Source organism: Capsella rubella, unplaced genomic scaffold, assembly GCF_000375325.1.
Source record: "Capsella rubella cultivar Monte Gargano unplaced genomic scaffold, Caprub1_0 scaffold_5, whole genome shotgun sequence".
Taxonomy (NCBI): domain Eukaryota; kingdom Viridiplantae; phylum Streptophyta; class Magnoliopsida; order Brassicales; family Brassicaceae; genus Capsella; species Capsella rubella.
The window spans coordinates 11,052,171-11,072,387 of record NW_006238919.1 but is presented as its reverse complement, the minus strand read 5'-3'; the positions used below and the strand labels follow the sequence as shown (position 1 = coordinate 11,072,387).

At 35.6% G+C, this 20,217-nt stretch overlaps 6 protein-coding genes across 8 annotated transcripts; 3 read left to right on the top strand and 3 right to left on the bottom strand.

Annotated features, from left to right (window-relative positions):
• The first annotated feature begins 2,828 nt into the window (after window positions 1–2,828).
• Window positions 2,829–4,886, top strand: LOC17887373. Its single transcript, XM_006293025.2, has 6 exons — window positions 2,829–3,053; window positions 3,173–3,239; window positions 3,752–3,859; window positions 3,956–4,054; window positions 4,197–4,322; window positions 4,481–4,886. The coding sequence occupies exons 1-6, from the start codon at window positions 3,024–3,026 to the stop codon at window positions 4,627–4,629; spliced, it is 579 nt and encodes a 192-aa protein (XP_006293087.1). The 5' UTR covers window positions 2,829–3,023; the 3' UTR covers window positions 4,630–4,886.
• Window positions 4,858–7,035, bottom strand: LOC17884839 (amino acid transporter AVT6C). Its single transcript, XM_006290288.2, has 5 exons — window positions 6,439–7,035; window positions 6,164–6,316; window positions 5,856–6,059; window positions 5,297–5,762; window positions 4,858–5,200 (listed from the first exon to the last, which is right to left on the bottom strand). The coding sequence occupies exons 1-5, from the start codon at window positions 6,791–6,793 to the stop codon at window positions 5,080–5,082; spliced, it is 1,299 nt and encodes a 432-aa protein (XP_006290350.1). The 5' UTR covers window positions 6,794–7,035; the 3' UTR covers window positions 4,858–5,079.
• Window positions 7,036–7,921: 886 nt separating this feature from the next.
• On the top strand, window positions 7,922–10,635 carry LOC17887558 (alpha-soluble NSF attachment protein 2). Its single transcript, XM_006292659.2, has 9 exons — window positions 7,922–8,241; window positions 8,670–8,719; window positions 8,788–8,860; window positions 8,968–9,047; window positions 9,280–9,431; window positions 9,657–9,816; window positions 9,914–9,961; window positions 10,053–10,133; window positions 10,219–10,635. The coding sequence occupies exons 1-9, from the start codon at window positions 8,097–8,099 to the stop codon at window positions 10,297–10,299; spliced, it is 870 nt and encodes a 289-aa protein (XP_006292721.1). The 5' UTR covers window positions 7,922–8,096; the 3' UTR covers window positions 10,300–10,635.
• Window positions 10,636–12,709: 2,074 nt separating this feature from the next.
• LOC17886882 (protein LURP-one-related 14) lies at window positions 12,710–13,720 on the bottom strand. 3 transcript variants are annotated; one of them, XM_023782198.1, is made up of 3 exons: window positions 13,361–13,720; window positions 13,047–13,283; window positions 12,710–12,961 (listed from the first exon to the last, which is right to left on the bottom strand). In XM_023782198.1, the coding sequence occupies exons 1-3, from the start codon at window positions 13,613–13,615 to the stop codon at window positions 12,827–12,829; spliced, it is 627 nt and encodes a 208-aa protein (XP_023637966.1). In that variant the 5' UTR covers window positions 13,616–13,720; the 3' UTR covers window positions 12,710–12,826. The 3 variants fall into 3 exon arrangements, with proteins under 3 accessions (XP_023637966.1, XP_006292622.1, XP_023637967.1); XM_006292560.2 differs by having other exon boundaries at window positions 12,710–12,949; XM_023782199.1 differs by having other exon boundaries at window positions 13,053–13,283.
• A 213-nt stretch (window positions 13,721–13,933) lies between these two features.
• Window positions 13,934–15,950, bottom strand: LOC17886933 (staphylococcal-like nuclease CAN1). Its single transcript, XM_006291423.2, has 8 exons — window positions 15,746–15,950; window positions 15,510–15,565; window positions 15,289–15,403; window positions 15,100–15,210; window positions 14,821–15,008; window positions 14,656–14,712; window positions 14,321–14,549; window positions 13,934–14,224 (listed from the first exon to the last, which is right to left on the bottom strand). Exons 1-8 carry the CDS (start codon window positions 15,878–15,880, stop codon window positions 14,126–14,128), a joined length of 990 nt encoding a protein of 329 aa, XP_006291485.1. The 5' UTR covers window positions 15,881–15,950; the 3' UTR covers window positions 13,934–14,125.
• Window positions 15,951–16,852: 902 nt separating this feature from the next.
• On the top strand, window positions 16,853–19,169 carry LOC17886778 (putative F-box/LRR-repeat/kelch-repeat protein At1g11620). Its single transcript, XM_006292285.2, has 2 exons — window positions 16,853–17,304; window positions 17,955–19,169. The coding sequence occupies exon 2, from the start codon at window positions 17,968–17,970 to the stop codon at window positions 19,108–19,110; it is 1,143 nt and encodes a 380-aa protein (XP_006292347.1). The 5' UTR covers window positions 16,853–17,304; window positions 17,955–17,967; the 3' UTR covers window positions 19,111–19,169.
• The last annotated feature ends 1,048 nt before the right edge of the window (window positions 19,170–20,217 follow it).

Genomic DNA, 20,217 nt, shown 5'->3' with positions numbered 1-20,217 from the left:
TTTCTCTACTAATCTCTCTCTCTCTCTCTCTCTCTCTCTCTCTCTCTTCTCTCTCTCTCTCTCTCTCTCTCTCTCTCTCTCTCTCTCTCTCTCTTCACCTATCCACTACCTCCTTTGTTCTAAAACATTCCATATATACCCACAACTTGGTTTCCCATTATTTTATAAACCGGGTCTGTTAGATCAAAATCTTATATGATGGATGTCTTCTTTTTTTGTCACATTGATTTTACTCGAGTACAAATCAATTATTAAAGACGTCGAACGTTACAATGTAGATTAGAATACTTCTTAGAGTTGTATGTTTTTTTTTTGTTTGGGTTAATGGTTAATCACATTGCAAGAATTAACTTCACAACTAATTAAGGCTAAGGGTATACAAATGTCTATATATATTTTATTTAATATATCAAAACCCTTTAATGTATGCAATGTGACGAATATATAAGAGTATAGAAATGTCTATATTCCTTAAGGACATATAAGAAGTACCCATCAATTCACGTGTGCCGACTCATCATCACCACACAAAAATAGTCACTCTACACAATAGGGAAGCTCATTTCTTGGACTGATCATAGATATATCCCTACCATTTCTCATATTCTTCTACTTTTACAGACTGTTTTCTCCTAATTAAATTAATAATTAGAAAGGAAAGATATTTAGGGTTTCAATTGCTCGGATTTGTCAAAAGAAAATGGGCACTCACGTGATTTGCACTTCGGGAAGTACATATTCACATGCATGAATTTTCAGGATATAAGAAAAACAAAACCTATTAATCTCTAAAGCTGCGAAATAAAATGGGTTTTGTTGTCATAGAGAGTAGTAGAGAGAAAGGGACGTGAGCGAGAGAGTTTAGACATTATAAAGTTACAGATGCAAAGGAGATTTTGTCTCTTCCCTTATATTCTACCAGAACATATATATTTGTACTAGTGCTCTGCGTATTATTCGTGCTTTTACTTCGGCTTTGATAGAAGTGAGTATGTGTCCGGCCCTCACGTTATTCTAAATACAAGATTGAATTTGCATTGTTTGAGAAATATGATGTTCGAGTTTGTTTTGCTAGTTAGTATATACGTATTAGCAAAGACAAATAGCTAGGGTTTTATTTTTAGAGGATTAGTGTGATATTTTGACGTGTACAAAAATAGTCGATGCATACATTTCTCTAGTAAAATGACCACAAAGAAACAAATGTCACCTTATATCAAAATTTAAAAATTGTTCATTATTTAAAGTGATACCATACCATTTCTTCTAATTATTTTTTATGCGTACAGCGTACGTGACCATGTATATTTACAAATCGATTATATTTAGAAAAGGCTCGGTTAGCAGTCAAATTGGTTACTAAAAGGAAAAAAGATCGCGTATTTGTGACCAAGTATCAGAAACTAATCGACTATATATATATTTGCTTTTTTATTTTATTTTACTATTACGTATATTCATTCTTATATATTTAGATATAATCTCTATATAAGAAACAAAATATAAAAAAAAATGTAAGAAGGTCTCGTGTTCGTGACAGCTATATAGCGTTTGTCTTCTCCCCATATGTATCGTATTGCCTTGTCCGAATCAAAACATCATTCCATGCACCTAACTGCACATTTTTGATAATTTTATGATTACAACAAAAAACTGGAAAAATCTTGTGACCAAAATAAAAACAAAACAAAAAAACTGGCAAATCCAAAACTGCAGAGGCTACTACATTAATACCACGTGTAAAGAGATCATTAGACTGCTTCCATTGTATGAGGGGTTCATATGTATCTAGCCAGACTTCAGTAATTTCATATATCAGTTATACCTTATGTATATATTCTTGTGGCATGTTGCATTGTCCATGTCTTTCTCTAGTTACATACATGGTATTTAAAAGACAACTCATCATCATTAGTTAAAAACTCCAAAACGATGTGATCAATTTGCACAATGGACTGTAATTGAAGTTTTTTAGAAAGGGACCAAAAGGACAAAAAAAAAATAAAATAAAAAAATGAAAGATATCTTAACGTCAAAGAATGTACAAAAACAATACCCATTCCATCTGCCCCACTCTCTTCTTCTAAGTGACAAAATTTATCATAAGAGAATTTAGGTCACGGGGGCGGCTTTTGGCTATCAAACATCACTCCTTGTTTTACCAAAAAAAAAAAAACATCACTCCTTGTTTTCTAATTTTTTATTTATTTATTTTATTTTTGTACGTACAATATATATATATATATTATTACATGCTTGAATAAGAGAAAAAGATACAGAAATTATAATTCTATTTTTATTTTGTATAGTATTCGTGTAGGTACACATTGTGTTCTAGACAGTTAACTCCTTTAACAAATATTAAATATCTCGTAATCACGTTGTTACAAAACATATGGAGAAAAAAGTAACATAGGTCCATAAAAATTTCAAGATGCAAGCATGAAAAGCCCATTAAATTTGTTCAGGCTCTCTTAGGCCCATATGTTTCTCTAAACCTCTATTTAGCAGCCTTAAGCAGTTAGCACCGCCGAGACTAGAGGAACAAGAGCTCATCGATGGTTTGTCAAAACGTCAATGAAACATCTAGTGCTACCTTTACCACTTTACCTTGTTTCATTGAAGGAAACCTCAGCTAAACAAGACAGTTCCAGTTTATATAGACTGTCTCACAGGTTACAACAACATCGATTCTAATGCTTGTACTGGTTAATGACTCGTATAAACACCATTGAGTTTGAGAGAAATATGCTTTTGATCATACTTGATCTCTCGAAGAATATGACTTTTTACAAAGATAAATTCATAAGCTCTCTCAAAAGGATCCTAGCAACCAACAAGCAATGACTAAAATATTTCTTCTACAAGATATAGTTAGATATTAGGAAAATGCTTAAATTTCATAAAAGTTGGCTGAAATTTAGGTTTTTTTAAACATTTGAAGGACCAGTGAGACCAAAGCGAGAGCAACAACGATACAGACGCAACGAGAAGACGAAGAAGATTTCGAGCATTGACAAGTCATGCGGATTCTTGCTGCTCGCCTAGCCAACGTAAATTTCCCCAAATTTCCTCTCTTTTTCCATTTCTAAGCGTTTCTGTGGCTTTCTCCTGATCAATGGTTTAATGGGTCATCACCCGATTCGTCTCTAATGTGAAGTCAAATTTGCAGCATTTTTGCAGAGGAAGAAACGCGTATCAACCTCGATCTCGGAATTATTCGTCGTTGAACAAGAAAGGTGCCTCCTTTTCCTTCTCTCCATGATGCAATTGCGTGTTATATGTGAAGAGATCGTCTCCTGGGCTTTAATTTACACCAGATTTAGATAGAATGAAGTACATTGATTTGAAAATCTGATGAGCTTTTGGTTCACTGGTTACAATTGAAGTCCATTCTCACTTCACACTAGTAGTGGGAGTCTCCATTTCCTTCACATTTGCTCGTAATTTAGCTCCAAAGTGGTTGCTTTGTCTGATGCATTTGTAGTTTAATCTTAGATACAGTGGTAAATTATGTTTCTGAAGACTTTTGAATTCGACTCAACAGAGAAGTTAAGGGTCTTTTGATTTGGGGTGTGTTGATGTTCTTAACTTTGCTTGTCATGTTTCACTCCAAAGTTTAGTCTTAGATTCAATGATGAGGGAAAGATCCATAAGAGTAGAAGAGAGTGTGGAACTGGACTCAACAAAGAAGAAAAAGACCTTTAGATTTGTGTGTGTTGATGTCCTTGGCTTTGCCTCCATTTTGTAGATGACCTTACATTGGAGGAAGAAGCTGAGAGGAAAATAGGCTGGTGTCTCAAAATTTTCTTTGCTGGGACAGCTACGTATATCGGATACCAGTTTTTCCCTTACTTGGGTATGCAAATCTCTTGTTCGGAATAGCTTTGTTACATTTTTCAATCGTGGATCGTTGTCGTATGTGTACTTCCCTGACTGTTGCATGCTGTCTTAGGTGATAACTTGATTCAGCAATCAATATCGCTTTTACATGTTAAGGATCCCTTGTTTAAGAGAATGGGAGCTTCAAGGCTTTCCCGTTTCGCCATTGATGGTAAACTCTCATAGTAACTCAAATTACTCTCTGATGGATCGCTGAAAAGAAAAAGGATTGTTATATACTTATTTAGTCTCATTAGTCATCCTTGAACTTGTTTTTGCTGATGTCCTGTAATCATTTGGTTTGGTCTATAAAGATGAAAAGAGGATGAAGGTTGTAGAGATGGGTGGGGCTCAAGAGCTTCTACATATGTTGGGAGGTGCTAAAGATGACAAGACAAGGAAAGAAGCTCTCAAGGCTCTTGCTGCTCTCTCTAAATCAGGCAAGTCTTGTTTGAACACGTTCTTTTGTGATTCTTCTACTTTTGCATATTCATTGATTTCATTGGATCTAAGAACCTCAGGGTTCTTAACTCTTTAAATCATCTTGAGCATGTTTAACTCTAATTGCATTTGGATTTTCAACTCTCCTTGACTACAGATGAAGCTGCCAAGTTCCTAGACTCTAATGGAGCACTTTCTATTGTCAAATCGACTCCAGATTCCTTGGAAGATTCAGACATTTCAACATACAAGTCAAACATACTTGAGAAGCTAGATGAGAAAAACCTTGCTGTCTCTCCCAACTGAGATACTCTTTACAAAAAGGATAATTCAAGAATCATAAATCTAGGTATCTCCATAGTGCGAAGCTTTTGAAGAACTGTATCATTTGATCTTCGTTTTTTCCATCTTATAGAACTCTTCATTTTTTTTTTGTTCCGGAGGAATGGAATACATAGTCTGATTCAGATAAATCAAGCTTCAATTCTCAGTACTGAATTCTGTCTGTATCAGATGTTATTTGTTCATTCATAATGGTATGCAAAGAGATAAGTTATAAAGAATTGTAACAATTTTTCGTTGGCTGATTCAAGTAGCAACAAATATTGCACTTCGTATAGCTATTACATCGCATTTTCTGACAAAATCTATTTCACTAAGATATAAACATAATTGCTAGGGAAAGGGAATGCTAATGATTTTACAGATTTCTTTGAAGTGATCATGGAGGGGACTGTTTGCAAAACTTTTTGCAGGCTAGTTTGCTGCAAGGCTGTATAAATTTGTCGAAATAGCAATAATGCTAGTAGCAACTGCAAGAAGAAGCATTATCGCAGCTAGGAGCTTCTCTCTTGAAGTTGATACACCATGGACATTCCTGCCATTTCAAATTCAGGAGGAAACAACTTAAATAAGGATTTTGCAGGAATTTTTATCTAATAAAGGTGTAGTAAAGCAGACAGAGCTGATGTACCTTAGAACAATGGCGGCTGGAAATATAAATGCAATTGAAACTGTGGTGGTTGATCCCAAGAACTGAAAGAAGTACCAAATGTCTGGTACAGCGATTGCTGACAAGAAACAGCAAATCAAAAGAGCCAGAGTGAGTCCGATGAATCTTTTTGTGTCTTTTGCTAAGGACTGCTTCTTAGGGAACAAGAGTTCATCGAGATTTGCTCTCAACGAGAAGTTCAAGAGAGGAAAGACTAGCATGAGGTGAAGCGCGTAGCTCAGTCTGACAATGTCATTGAGAAGAGAACCAATGGAGGAACCAGAGCTCTGATCAAAGTTCACTAGAATATCTGACATGATTGCATCTCCAAACAGAAGGTACCCAAAGAGTCCAGTGGCGAAGTAGATAGCAGCGCACAATATGACAGAGATCTTAGTTGCTGGGATCACATGTAATGGATCTTTGAGCTCGAATCCAATTGGATGAACTGGACATTACTCATCACAACACCAAACTCAGAAACATGACAAAGAGAGAAACAATACTGATTTGGTGTGTAAGAGATGGGTTTCTTGCTTACCATTGAAATGAAACGTGAAGGCTGTAACTATAACAGGGGAAGCTGTAAAGAGTTTCCAAAACGATCCTCCATTGTTCAAGTCAGGAAATAGTCTTGGATTCTCCGTTTTTCCATTCACCAGCGCGGAAATGGCCAGCACCGAGCTTATGACAACAAATAGAACCGCAAGAAGAAACGATACCGCAGAACTAAAGGCCAGTCTTTCTACATAACCATTTACAAAAAATGAAAAAAAAAAACCCATCAAGACTCTCATAAACATGCATAGTATCAAGATTCCAGAGAAGACAAGATCATAAGAAACTTACCAACACGTCTGCACAAGACCAAAGGAAGCAAGAGGAAGCAGTAGATAAACAACAGAGCGAAGATTCTCGAGTTCCACCAGTAAGAACCAAACCATTCTTGCAAAACTCCAATATGTTCAGATCCATCATCTTCATTACCCGAAAGCACATCTCCTGAGGGAGAGAGAGAGAGAAACACACACACATACACAAATCCAAACTCAGCAAATCTGTTCTTAAGCTCTCAAATAGTAGCAAGACCTCTACACAAGCTAGCTAGATCCAGATAACTTTACCTATAATAATGGAGAAAATAATCATACATCCAAAAGTAGCAACCATCGTAGCAATCTGTACAGCTATGGATCCTGTTTTCCCGAACGACTCATTCATAACTCCGGCGTAAGTAGTTGATTCTCCGGCGAGTGTTGATTTCATGAGAAATTGGACAGAAATAGTGGAAAGCCAAGCTATGATGGCGATTATCAAAAACGCAGGGATGATTCCGAGAACCTTAAACGCCGCCGGCATTGACATTATACCGGCTCCGATAATGCTGGTGGACACGTTGAAAACAACGCCGGAGGTTGATGATGATCCATGCTTCTCAGACGACTTTGGCAAGAGTTGAGCTTCGATCTGTGGTGACATGTTTTCCTAACCGCCGGTGAAACTTGGAAAATTCGCCGGCGGGAAGAAAAGTTTTTTTTAGTTGTGGAAACGGCTTCAAATAGCCACACGGTTAGTACTGGAACAACAGATATACAACACCCCTTGAAGATTGGACGTAGTTGCCTTCATCGTTTGGGGGGTCAAAATCGAGAAAACGATATTTGACCATTGGAGAACCTGACAGGCTCATCCCAATCAAATCATGCCGCCAGTCATAATATCACCAAAATGATCTTTCGTCTCGTACTTGCTTGTTTAAAAAAAGGAGAGAAGAAATAAACTTTTTCTTCGAATTAGAAAATGACACCAAATATTTTCTTTTATTGTTTCAAAAAACACAAGTGAGAATTATTCAAACCCAAAAAAAGAAACTGTAGAAATAAATAGGTCCAACTCAAATCAATTTCCACTTGGACTTTGTTCAGCTGTAACAATGAATATGAATCACCCTCATCTTGTTCATTTTACAAAAGGAGATAGAGAGAGGGAGAGTGCATCTAGACGAAAAGGTGGCTAAATGCGTATTACCGCTTCGCATCATCATATTTGTCTCAATTCAATCATATTTTTTAAATTGAGTAATATACTCCCACCCCCTCATGCTTAATAATGAAAGGGCCATCAAGTAATGAAGGAATTGAAAACGTGTTACACGAAACATCAGTAATTTAAACATTTCTTAAGTTTCCCTTCTATCATTTTTGTATATCTTATGATGATGATATGATTCGAAGTCTAATTACGTTTAAGGCATAGTATCATGTTAGGCGTCAGTTCATATTGTTGAGTTTGTTCCTTCTATATGGTTCTTCATTAACAAACCAGTTCAGTAATACTATTATATATTTTTGCATATAATATAAGGGTTTCTGTGTATATAACTATTTATATACAAAAATCCAATAAGCTGACTTTATCATTGGGCTTAAAACTCGGGCTATTACCCATTATTACAAAACCAAAAACGAAATGAGTTCGTAAAAACAAAAGTAGTCATTCGAATGGGCTTTACAAAATAAGCCCAAATATCAAATATCCAAATCCAGCCCATTTAAATCGGTTGAAAAATCTTTTCCCCTACCGAAGCGTGTCTGATTTTTCGCTCTCGATTGATTCTCGTCTTCTCATAAATCTCATCGGAGCAATCTCTCTCTCTCGACGAAAAAAGTGAAACGTTCGAAGAAACAATCGGAGTCTGGAGAGGTAAAGAAGTATACGATCGGAGGTGAAACGGAGTGAAATTTCGAGTCAGAGTTTCCAGGAGGAAACAAAAAAAAAAGAAATGGGGGATCATTTGCTGAGAGCGGAGGAATTCGAGAAAAAAGCTGAGAAGAAGCTCAACGGATGGGGAATATTTGGATCTAAGTACGAGGATGCTGCCGATCTGCTCGAAAAAGCTGCTAATTCCTATAAGCTCGCCAAATCATGTAATTTCCAAAAAAAACAAATTACTCCATTTCGTCGTGTTTGATTATTGTTTCATCTGATTGATGTCGTGGGTTTTACTTGTTTGTGACGATGAGGATGAAAAGGTGAAAATTTACACGTTTGATCTTAGGTTTATCAGTTGCGTTGATTCGTCTATATATGTACATTTGAGTTTGTATTATTTGGGTTTATATCAGGTCTATTTTGATCTGTCATAAATTTTTGGTTTTGATGATTGCATACGAGAATTGTAATTTGGAGATTCAACATTCAGATTGCTTGATAATGGCTTTTTGGCCTTGTAGCAAGTCATTGATAAGTTGCGAAATTGTTCTATTTGGTTAATAGTTTTCATGTTTTGCTTTTCTGATGATTGTTCAATTCTCCTTGCTTATGTGTTCGATATGTGATTGTTCATTCAATTCAGGGGATCAAGCTGGAAAAGCTTATCTAAAACTTGCTGACTGTCACTTAAAGGTAAATTCTTTGGCAAATACTGGCAGAATGGGTGGATTTTATTTGATAACATTTATTTGCATCTGCAGTCAGACAGCAAACATGATGCTGCTAATGCCTATGCTGAGGCTGCTAAATGCTACAAGAAAGTTGACACAAATGGTATGTGTAAGCCACTTTTTGAATTTTGACATCTCAGTAATACAAGAGTGATTATCAATTCTTGTGTGTTTTCATGCGTCCTAATATCCATATGACCTGATATGCAGAGGCTGCATCTTGCCTAGAACGAGCAGTGAATATATTTTGTGAGATAGGAAGGCTCAACATGGCTGCAAGATATTACAAGGTACCACGTGTCTCTTTTGAGCATAAAATTGATATTACACTTTTAGTAAGGAAGGATTCTGAGAAGATATAGTTTTATTGGGTCACTTCTTCAGTATTTCATCCATGGTTCCTGTTTCATCATGCCTGTTGGATTCAGTCGGATCTGTTTCTTTTTTCTACACTATAGTAAGCTTGGTACTGACTTTCTGTATTTGTACTAATAGGCATTATTGGTTTTTTACTTTTGACAGGAAATTGCTGAGTATTATGAATCTGATCAGAAGTTCGAGCAGGCTATTGCTTACTTTGAAAAGGCAGCTGAATTCTTTCAAAATGAAGAAGTGACCACTTCTGCAAACCAGTGCAATCTAAAGGTTGCACAATATGCTGCCCAGCTGGAGCAGTAAGATTTTTGGCACCTTAGCTTTTTCTTTTCATTTTTGCTTTCTCATCCTTTGGTTTTGAAGTGCTTACAGTACTCAGATGGAAACTTGTTAAAATCGAATTGTCAATCTACAAACTCGACATTGTTTGGAATTGTGGTGTTTTCTACGCATGAACAGCAATTATAGTGTTTTCTTTACTTTGGGATGGATTGATTGATACTGGGCTTTTGTATCTTTGATAGATATGAGAAGGCAATCAAGATTTATGAAGAAATAGCACGCCATTCACTCAACAACAACTTGCTTAAGTATGGAGTTAAGGGCCATCTTCTCACTGCTGGCATGTGCCACTTATGCAAAGCCGATGTTGTTTCCATCACTAATGCGCTGGAGAAATATCAGGTTTTTCTTCTTCCACAGCAAACACCCGTAACATTAGCATTCTGGTGTGGTCCTTTGAGTGACTATAACATGTTTTCTGACATCTGCTTTCCTGCAGGATCTGGATCCGACATTTTCAGGAACACGGGAATGCAAGTTCTTAGCGGTAAAGTTTAAACTTTGCTTTTTTTCTTAAGAAATTGCGGAGTAGCTTACATAAAGTATGTTAAGTTTTGTACATTTATTCACATGAACAGGACCTTGCTTCTGCCATCGATGAAGAAGACATAGCAAAGTTCACAGACGTTGTCAAGGAATATGATAGCATGACTCCACTGGTACTGGCAATAAACCAGATACAAATGAATGTAATCTCTTTTTAACTATGTCTGGTTCTTGATCATGGTATTGGTATCAATGCAGGATTCATGGAAGACAACCATGTTGTTGAGGGTGAAGGAGAAGCTCAAGGCCAAGGAGCTGGAGGAGGATGACCTTACCTAAACATCTTTATCCAGAGCGTTGCGTTTTATTACCGGATTGTATTATCACTATGTTCGTTACTTCATATCCGACCCTTGTTTGATTTGATTGTGTCTGGTTTTGAGTTTTAAGGTTTCTTAAGAGGTTTGGTCAAATTGGGCTTGTTTAGTATCAACGTCTACAATTTGTTCTCTGTGTCTCATCACTTCATTTATGGGAACTTGTCAAGTCTTTTGGAGTTTTTATTTTGCTTAAAGATCTTTGGAGATTCTTCTTCTTTCAAAGATTTGATAAGTCGAGAGAGGTTTAGGTCTCGATATTTGGTTACATCTAATAAAAGTGAGGGGTTTCTTCTTATTGCTCTTATCATTACTTGCTCCACTGCACGTTTTATTGAAGGAAAAAAAAAACACAATTGGCCTAGCAAGAACGAACATTACAAGTATATACAGAATATTGAGATTTACGAACACATGATCATTTACCCCGTGCCGATTTGTTGAAGCTAAGCAGATGAAGCGGAAGAGCAGAGCTAGTACTCATTCTGAGGACTATAGTAATAGTATCATGACATTATAGTTAGTTACTTATTCCTCTCGTGGATACTTCTTTGTCTCTTTTTCCTATCTTATTACGCTATTTTTTCTTTTCCTGAATTATCGTTGCTTGTAAAAATGAGATTCAGTAAGAATTTAATATTTTTAAGACAATAATTTAGATAATTACGTCTTTGTGAACCAACAAATTTATTTGATGGTAATCTAGAAAGACATCTCAGAAGGTGTTAGTTAACTACATCACGGGTCGTCTCGATCCTGAGGACTAGTCATAAGACTCATGGCGCCATTACCAGAAGTTGAAAACGTATGGCCGGTTTATTTATTTATTTGTTTATGACGTTTTTATTTTATCGTATAATATTTAGACAAATTAAATCAAGTTTAGAGAAAACTAATCTTTCATATTATGCTGCAGAGTAAACCAAATTTTTGATAAAGACTAATGAGTGAAAGTCATCAATTAGTTAACTTTAGTTTTTTGTCCAAAAAAAAAAAAGTTAACTTTAGCTTTAAAAATGACAAAATTGTAAGAAAATGGAAATATTACATATTTAAAAGAAAACCTTATTTACAGCAGTATGCAAGAACTTTTATCAATGACCCAACTCTCATACAAAGTATATTACCATATACGTTCAGCAATCAAACCGACTTCTATAAGTCGTTATAAATCTCTCTCTCTTATGATCAGCATTCAGCAGCCACAACCTAACCTGATTTACTGTTGTGTTTAGTTTACTATGTCTTCCTTGACCAGCAAGTTCTCTGGTAAGTTGCTTGCTTGCTTGCGTCTCTATCTCTTCCTTAAAAAGTTATTTGCAGATTTGGTCGTTCTTTTATAATGGTACTGAAGCTTCAATTCTTGTTCTTTTTAAGTCTGTCATATTCAATTTTTCTTTAACATTTGCAGATGCTGAGACAGGCGTCTTCTGGGACCTGGATGATTGCCCAATCCCTAACGATCTCAGTCTTGCTTCCATCTATGATAATATCAAATTAGCTCTCAAGAATAGAGATTACACTGGTAGGGTTTCGATTGTTGCTTATTCTAGTGGCCGGGAGCAGATCAATGAAGAAGAGTTTGAATCTGCCAACATCAAACTTATCCAGCCAGGTTCATTCATTAATTCTTTTGAAAAAATTAAAAATAAAAATCCTTTTGATATTTTACCATTCAATTAAATATTCTTTCCCTTTTTCAATTAATTCCAGATTCAAGTCAGTTTAAAGTTGATTTGATGTTTAAAGATGTCTACATGAACCAACAAATTTGATGGTAATCTTCAAAGACATCTCACAAGACGTTGATTTCGTCTCAGCTCTGGTACATTTGAGCGAGAAGGAGAATAATATTCTCTTGGCGCACCCTCAAAACATTTCCGGACAACTAGTTCAAACTGCAAGTTCGGTTTGGCTTTGGACCAGCCTTTCAACTGGAGGGAGCCCTATCATCCACAACAACCAAAGTCCTGAATGTGCGAGAAGGCTTGCCAATAAGCATAAGAAGAAATTAAGTCGGACCACCAAGAAGCGGAAGACCAAACCTCTTCTCATAAAAAAACGGAAGAGGAGAGCAAATCCTGATCCTGAGGACTAGCTAGTAGTCATCAATCATCATCATGACATTGCCAGAAATTGGAAACGCAATGTTTTATCCTCTCGTGGATATTGCTTTGTCTCTTTTTTGGGAGTTGTTGTCTTTTTTGGTTTGGGCGAATGATATTAGGATAATTTCTTTTGAAATCCATTTGCTTATTACAGAGCTCATTGATATTCAATTCATATGGGCACACACTTATATATATGTACACTGATGTTATATCTCTGACTGCACGTTTTTAAAAGAAGAATAAACATTTGGACTAGCAAGATTGCACATAACATGAAAAAAATATATTCTTACACACATACATATATCTTGAGAAATGAACACATAAATTGTGAAAGGAACCACTAAGCAAAGAATTTGAGGACAGGGAATATATATACTAACACCAATTCTCGTTGTCATCGACCATAACAAGCAAAGCAATGATAAAAGCATAGTCAACCTCTGGATGTACTCTCACCTTGAAATTATATTTCCCTTTGCAGAAACTTCCCCATGTAAACTTATGTGTCACCTGCAATATAAGGATTTTCAATTCTTCACCTATGTGTAAAAAAATTGCCAAGATTATTGATAATTATGGGGTTTATAACTTTTACCCCTACCCCCGCGATGAGAGCATCCGATTTGAAAACTTTGAATGAGATATTAGAGTATCCTCCTGAAGCATGAAAATCACAAGTGTTGGTCTTCTTGACATTGTTGTTCTCGGGCAAGAAAACATCCACAGACGTTTTCAATGAGACCGCTTGAGATTGTTGTACCGTGAAGAGCAAGTCTTCTCTCTCTTTGCTCTCTCCTCCATGCACTTCCCACTTAGTCTTCAACGCAAGACCCTAAAGACACATACACGGTTTCAAGAAAGAGCTCTTTTTGTTTTGTTGTTTTTGAAAGATTGAAAATGTTTTGTAACCTTTTGGCGCATTGTGAGGATTGTGAAACCGGCTGGATCACGCATAGTTCTTTTACGGTTAAACCCCCAAGCTTGTCCATCAACTTGTAGGAGCAGATTACCGCTTGGATCAAACACTTCATAATGATCTTTGGAGAAATTCTGAACTTTCCTCTTCACCAATAGATCCATAGGGTATGGATTACAGAATTGATCGCTCACTACGCTTATCGTGGGATCTCCTACTTGCCATTCTGTTTTCTTATTCTTCGGCATTTTCGAAATAATATCAAGAAAAATAAGAAGAAGAAAATTTCAAAAGATTATGAAAGGCTCTTGCTTTAGAGCCCTTGATAATCCTCCTGATGGTGAAGAATTATCAAAAACACCTTTTCACATTTTCTTGAAAACATATATCAACTAAAAACAATTTTTGAAATTGCAAGATTGGTTTTTTTTTTTTTTACTTTCTCTGGTTATGAATCAAACTTTCATTGTCAACCAAAGATTGTTAAACCCCAAAAATAAACTATGTCCCCTTATATTTAGAAACAAACAACTAAGCGTACGTAACTTCTGTTTCAAGGTTCAAACTTCAAAGAAAGAATCTGTATTGCCAAAAAAAAAAACCTTATTAATACATAATACATTTACAGAGTACTTCTCTTACAATTACAACAACAGATCACATGTTCTTTAATTCACAACAATCATAATTCGAATAATATTAATTGTTTTTCTTTGTTCTGTTTTGTATATTGAACTAAACATAGAAGGTGCATAGCATTAATTGCCTCCACGTTTGTTCTTTCTCCACTCCCATGGCTTCTCTGGATTAGAAGATGCCCACAAGCCGATACGCTTTTGCCTAGCCTCATTTTCCCACTGTACCCAAACACCAAAAAAAAAACTTTAAACATTAGAAAGACTGATCCAAGAAACTTGTAAATGAGAGATGCACATAGGTTTACAATGTCTTACCTTGGCAAGCTCTGCACGCTTGTCGTAGGCTACATAATGCCAAGCAAGACCTTTCTTTAGCATTACTTCCTGTACAAATTTTCCATTGCAGTATATATCTCCTACACATCTTCCATAACGATCCTCTGTATAAACTAACACCTTCAAGCATTTCCCTTCTACCATCTTGAGTAGCTCATCATGCGCCTCTTTTCCATACGGCATTTTGCTCTCCGGTGAATCTATTCCGCTGTTTCGTTTTCATTCCCAGTTTGTTCTTAAAACTCCATACATATATTTTTGAATTAAAAGAGCTTAAAGATGAGTTTCTCTCTTGAGTGGAAGAGTGTTTTTACCTTAGTCTAATTCTGAACTTTTTAGCAAGCACTTCCTCATTTTGAAAACTTATCATCCTAAGCACAAGATAAAAAAAAGTATCAGAAGGATTATGAATTCCATAGCTCAGTTTTGATTTGACTTTATGATATTCTTGTGTAAGTAAGAATATCAAAAACAAAAACCTGTAACCAGAAGATATGATCTTCTTGTGAAGTGCATCTGCTTCAGTATAATTCCTCTTCTCACGAGCTTTGGCTCTTTTAACCGCTGCAATACTCACTTCCTTAGGAACAGAAGATGACACAAGCGGGTCTTTGCTACTAACATATACAGTAACGGTATCTCCATCTGCCACAGATTTTGTATCCACCTTATTTCAATGAGACATATTTCTTGATCAGAAACAACAACATTACCATCGATTCATCATATTGCAATTATTTTTTTGAAAGTTTTCTAACCGGAAGCGTTTTGAGCTCAAACCGAACTCCTTGAGGTAAAGACACAGGAGATTCTGTAGGGACCTCAACAAGATTGTGAGGCGAAGGCAGTCCATAGAAAGTCAAAAGTCCCTGTGTCAATGTCATACGTCAAATAAACCATATCAATGAATTTTCCGATTCTGCAACTTGAAACATTGTTAATAATACCTCAACATCTGCTTTTTGATGGTTCTTTAAAGACGCGATAACAAGCCTAGAGGCTTCCTCAGGAGTTTTAGGCGGAGGCTTAGATTGCTTCCATGCCTCAAGTATTTTTCTATACCTTTAAAACATGTTTTGGAAGAAAATTAATACATGAAAACTTCAACTCTTCAGACAACAAGAGAGAGAGAGAGATTTTAAGGATGAGATGTGTATTGTTTCTTTACCAGTTTGCTTGAGCCTTTGTAGAAGATACAACGTAACTCCCAAGCTTTTCAGGAACCTAGAATGAAATGAGTTTTTTAGATTCTGATCAATCTCTTAAGCAAAATTTGTGGATGACGTGAGTTTCAAAACAGAGCTAAAGACCAGAGATCAAAGACTAGTAATTAAGCTGGAGAAAAAAAAGAAGAAGGAAAATTTAGGAGAATAGCAATGAAGAGAGAGAGAGAGAGAGAGAGACCTGAGAAGTGGTTTCGAAGTTGAAGAGATCACGGGAAAGAGCTGATACGCCGGGGGAAGAGGCGGCGCCGCCGTGAGGCTTATCGTCCGTCGTGTGATTTAAGCATTTCCGGAGTAACCTAATCGCGTTACCCATTTCCTAGATTTGATCTTCAGGAAAAAAAAAGAAAAAAAAAAGAAGGAATTTTGATGTTGCTTGCTTTCTCGTATGAAAAGTCTTTCATTCAGTTATATGGAGCAGATCGAACAAGGGGAATCATACGTGGCTGTTTGTTATTGGTTAGAAAGCTAATTTTATATAATAGATGTGTTTTGTTTATGTAAAAAGTATGTAGGTGCCTTGTCGTAATCAGATTCCATTCGATTTTACGACTTTCTTTTTGTAAATTCACAAGCTTGAGGTGTAAGTAAGCAATCTTATTGACGCATTCAGTTGACCTACTTCTCAAAATATCTCCAACTATAAATGGGTGATATTTAGCACAAATTATTATATTTCTTAAGAAAAAGCTTATGCCAGTTAACAAGGTAAGAGGATTACTCAAGATAACCGACCCTTAATTGTGCACATGATTCATTGAACACGTTTAGGGAGTGTATTCAAAGTAGAATTTTTATAGATTTGTGTAAAACTTATAAATCTAGTATTATTCAAACATAGATTTTAAAAAGTTTCATTAAATTCACTGTTATTGAACTAATGATTTCAAAATCCACCTTAAAATCCACTGTTACACAAAAAAAAATTTGTGGATTTGATTTTTAATGATTTTGAAGGATTTCATAGTATTTTAGAGAATTTCCTTTAGTTAAAAATACATAAATCCAAATCTCATGGTTTGTAGTGAGATTTGAAAGGATTTTACAAAAGTCATATGAACTTCCCTAAAATCATCAAAATCATTTAAAAACTTAATAAAACTCATATCTCTTAGAATTAAATTTTGAATATATCCCTCTTATAGAAGATTCAAATTCTACATGTATTTTTTGGATCCATGAAATGTGTGGATGAACAGATTTTAAAAAAATAATTTTTGCTTAAAAGAATCTAATTATAAGTCCACTATATAGTGTATGTATACCGGTCACCGGACATGGGCTGCATTATTGAGTCGGTGAATTGGTTCAAATTAAACACTAATATTAATTTATAAAATTATCAATTATTAATTTATTTTAGAATATATAATGTTATTTAGGTTTACGAATCAGCTATTCAGCTTGCTAAAGGCGGGTTTAGTGAGACAGAAGACATCGTTTTTTTGCACCCGTTGCAGACAGTCTACAGTATATAGACGCAGAGCGGCCCGTTTAACACATCTACATTTGTTTGTGTGTTTTTTATTTATTTATTAGTAGTTCTCTTCTCTTTCTCGTAGATAACGGAAATAAGCAAAGTTTTAGATGGGCTGGGTGTTACGGGCCCAATGGGTATTTGTTTCGTATAAAATCTCTCTGAAAACCCTATTTATCTTAAATTAAAAACTAAAAAGATCGATTGAAGCCAGTGGGGAAGGAGAGATCAGTTGTGACTTGTGTGCATCCTATTTCGACGAGGTTGTTCCTAAACTTTTATTTTGCTTTTTCATTATGTCTTTTCTAATTGTTACAGTTTTCTTATGATTTTGTAGCACTTTTGGTTTATTGTGTTTTTTTTTTTACTTTTTCGTTTCTTTTAGTTTTTTATTATAACTTTTGTAGCTTCTAGTTTATTATTTTTAAGTCTTTGAACTTTCGTTTCTGGGTTTTTGGTTTTGGCTAAAATTTAAAATCGTATTTTAGCTTTCAGATTTTTTTTTTTGGAGCTTAGTATACCATTCTTCTTTTGAAATAATTATTTCCTATAGATTAAAGGTCTTAATATATTTATAGATTGTGAAAGAAAAGCTATCTATAACTATATTTTCTCTTTTAATTTACGTAAGAGAAGTAATTTAAGGGTTCTAGACTTTTCATAAAAACTTCGGAAATCTTTTTATTTTATTTTATATCCGAAATCTAACTTGAACGGTTGAACCACTCAAAATCAGTCTGTTATTACTTTTTTGGAAACTATATAGAAGAGGAAACTATCACTAGTATTATTAATTTTTTTTAGTCAAGATTCCATTAATGATTTTACCATATCTAAAAGTTTCAATTTTACCATGGTGCTCCAATTTCTATTTATTTATATATAAATTATCTCTCTCTCTCTCGACAACTAGGTCACGCACGACGATGACTTTGAGGCTTCCATCTGAGTTGGAAGAGGAAATCATCTCCAGAGTTACATTTAGAATTCTTGCGAAGTGGAGATCTGTATGCAAGCTTTGGAATAGTATGATCTTGGACCAGAGTCTCATTCTGAAGAACTTGTCCCGTACGCACATCGGCGATAGCCGTGATCATCGGTTTATCATCTCCCACGATGGATGTCTTTCTTCCGTGAGCACTGAGGAGCAGGTACTTACTCCTTCCGAAAACCTTAGCCTTGGAAGAGTTCATCCAACGCGAATCATTAAGGTGTACAAGGTTGTGCACTGCAACGGTCTGTTGTTGTGTGTCATGGACAACAAGCTTTTGGTTTGGAACCCGTTACTGAAAGAAATGTGTTGGGTCAAATGCGGCAGCGACTTTCACGCATATGATGATGCGTACAGCCTTGGATACCTCAGCCCTTGTGATTACAGGATCTTACGGTTTCGATGTGCTAGTAATTCAAGAAACAGACCTCCAAGAGTTGAGGTCTGCCAACTCTCATCTAAGACATGGAAGTGTGTAGATATGATCAGTCCTTTTGATTGGTTCCTTAGAATACCACTGGCGATACTCTCTTTGAGAGGAACTCCTTATTGTATTGCTCTTCGTGAAGATCACACAGCTTTCCTGCAAAGCTTTGATTTTTCCAAAGAAATATTCCAACCGATAGATCAGCTACCCTTCAGGTACGATGAACGGAATCCTATTGCACTCGCGACTTATAAAGGAGACCGGCTTTCCGTGTTAGAGCAATGTCATGAAACAAGGACCATTTGCATATGGGTTAAGTATTGGCTCTTACGTCCTTGGAGCAGATTGATGGTCGTGGCTATACCGCATTCTCCTCTATTACATCCACCTTCAAGTCGTATTTCAACATCTTTTTTTGTTGACAAAAACTGTAGGCTCGTCGCAACTTCTGTTGAATTCAATGGATTCGTTGATGCTGTTAACATTTACAGAGTCATCGGCGAGAACAAGTTTGAGAAAATTGAAGAAGAACATATCGCGGGAACTGCTTTTTCTTTTCAATGCAGCTTCGTTCCGAGTTTTGTCAGGCTTCCTGGGTTTCTGAAGCAAGACACAAAGCGGATTCGTTGGAGAAGAAAGAGATTCAACTAGTCTTGTTTTGCTGATGTGTTTTGTGCTTCTTGTTTCTAACTTTCTGGCTAATTATTGAACCATATCCTCTTTTCTTCTGTTAAAATTATTTTAGTATCAACTATTTACATGACTTGTGTTTGATTATCACACTGTGCTTGTTGAGGCCTAAACGGGCTTCAGGCCCAAACGGGTATAAAAATTATGTTAAAAGGGTTAGAATCTAAACAGGCCGTGTAGCCTAATAATATCGCAGACGACCAGAAAAATAGTTTACTAATTCGAGCAATCAAAAGCTGGAGTATATTCAAGATTAGCTTTGTGTTCTTGGCTTTTCCTCGGTTATTTTGGTTTTGGTTTGGTAAGCATTGATTTAGACAAACTTTTTGCGTGTACCTAAGATTACTACATATGATATGTTCAACTTTCGACTTTTTGCGACTAATACGCTAGTATCTGTAATTGAAGTTTCTTCATCCCGTTTTGGGTGACTGTTTAGAACCTCTACTGGCCCTGAAATCTGCAAAAAGTTCCATCGAAGCAAAGCATCATTTACCATAAGCTATGTAAGTAAGAAGCAAGTAACCCACAAGTTCATAGACTTGCGAGCCTACAAACACTAGAAAGTTTCCACTATCAAAAGCCTTCAAATTCAATTTGTTATTTTTGGATCCATAAAATGTGGGATGAACAGATTTTGAAAACTATTTTTTGCTTAAACGAATCTAATTATAAGTCCACTATATAGTGTCTATATACCGGACATGGGCTGCAATATTGAATCGGTGAATAGTTCATCTGCACCGTATAATATGTGATGTGGCCTTGAATGGTTACTAGTTTTTAGGTAGATTTTGGTTTTAGCTTTTCTAAAAATCTAATTTGTTGTCATTCAAGATTCTATAAAATTGGTTTTCCTATAAAAAAATAATAGAAAATTTACTTTTTATGAGATTTTACTCATTTTCAAATAAAAATCAAAAACCCCTTTTGATGGTTTCTTTCAACATGAGTGTATTTTCTTTCATTTTCAATTTTTATATTTTATTCATTTTTTACTTTTTTTTATAACAAAAACGAAAAAACTAAAATCCAAAAAATAAAAGCTAAAATCGAGTTTAAAATCTC

Bases quoted from the DNA above. Each gene is read 5' to 3' on its own strand.
- LOC17884839 (XM_006290288.2), bottom strand. From the start codon at position 6,793: ATGTCACCACAGATCGAAGCTCAACTCTTGCCAAAGTCGTCTGAGAAG. The intron at 6,060-6,163 runs GTAAGTTTCTTA...ATGGTTATGTAG, and splicing joins GGTCTTGTGCAGACGTGTTG to AAAGACTGGCCTTTAGTTCT. The intron at 5,763-5,855 runs GTAAGCAAGAAA...AGTAATGTCCAG, and splicing joins CTTCACGTTTCATTTCAATG to TTCATCCAATTGGATTCGAG.
- LOC17887558 (XM_006292659.2), top strand. From the start codon at position 8,097: ATGGGGGATCATTTGCTGAGAGCGGAGGAATTCGAGAAAAAAGCTGAG. The intron at 8,242-8,669 runs GTAATTTCCAAA...CATTCAATTCAG, and splicing joins CTATAAGCTCGCCAAATCAT to GGGATCAAGCTGGAAAAGCT. The intron at 9,962-10,052 runs GTAAAGTTTAAA...TCACATGAACAG, and splicing joins GGGAATGCAAGTTCTTAGCG to GACCTTGCTTCTGCCATCGA.
- LOC17886882 (XM_023782198.1), bottom strand. From the start codon at position 13,615: ATGCCGAAGAATAAGAAAACAGAATGGCAAGTAGGAGATCCCACGATA. The intron at 13,284-13,360 runs GTTACAAAACAT...ATGTGTCTTTAG, and splicing joins TCCTCACAATGCGCCAAAAG to GGTCTTGCGTTGAAGACTAA. The intron at 12,962-13,046 runs GTAAAAGTTATA...CTTATATTGCAG, and splicing joins CTCTCATCGCGGGGGTAGGG to GTGACACATAAGTTTACATG.
- LOC17886778 (XM_006292285.2), top strand. From the start codon at position 17,968: ATGACTTTGAGGCTTCCATCTGAGTTGGAAGAGGAAATCATCTCCAGA.
- LOC17887373 (XM_006293025.2), top strand. From the start codon at position 3,024: ATGCGGATTCTTGCTGCTCGCCTAGCCAAC. The intron at 3,240-3,751 runs GTGCCTCCTTTT...TCCATTTTGTAG, and splicing joins TTCGTCGTTGAACAAGAAAG to ATGACCTTACATTGGAGGAA. The intron at 4,323-4,480 runs GCAAGTCTTGTT...CCTTGACTACAG, and splicing joins TGCTGCTCTCTCTAAATCAG to ATGAAGCTGCCAAGTTCCTA.
- LOC17886933 (XM_006291423.2), bottom strand. From the start codon at position 15,880: ATGGGTAACGCGATTAGGTTACTCCGGAAATGCTTAAATCACACGACG. The intron at 15,211-15,288 runs GTATTATTAACA...ACATTGACACAG, and splicing joins ATCAAAAAGCAGATGTTGAG to GGACTTTTGACTTTCTATGG. The intron at 14,225-14,320 runs GTAAGACATTGT...GTTTGGGTACAG, and splicing joins AGCGTGCAGAGCTTGCCAAG to TGGGAAAATGAGGCTAGGCA.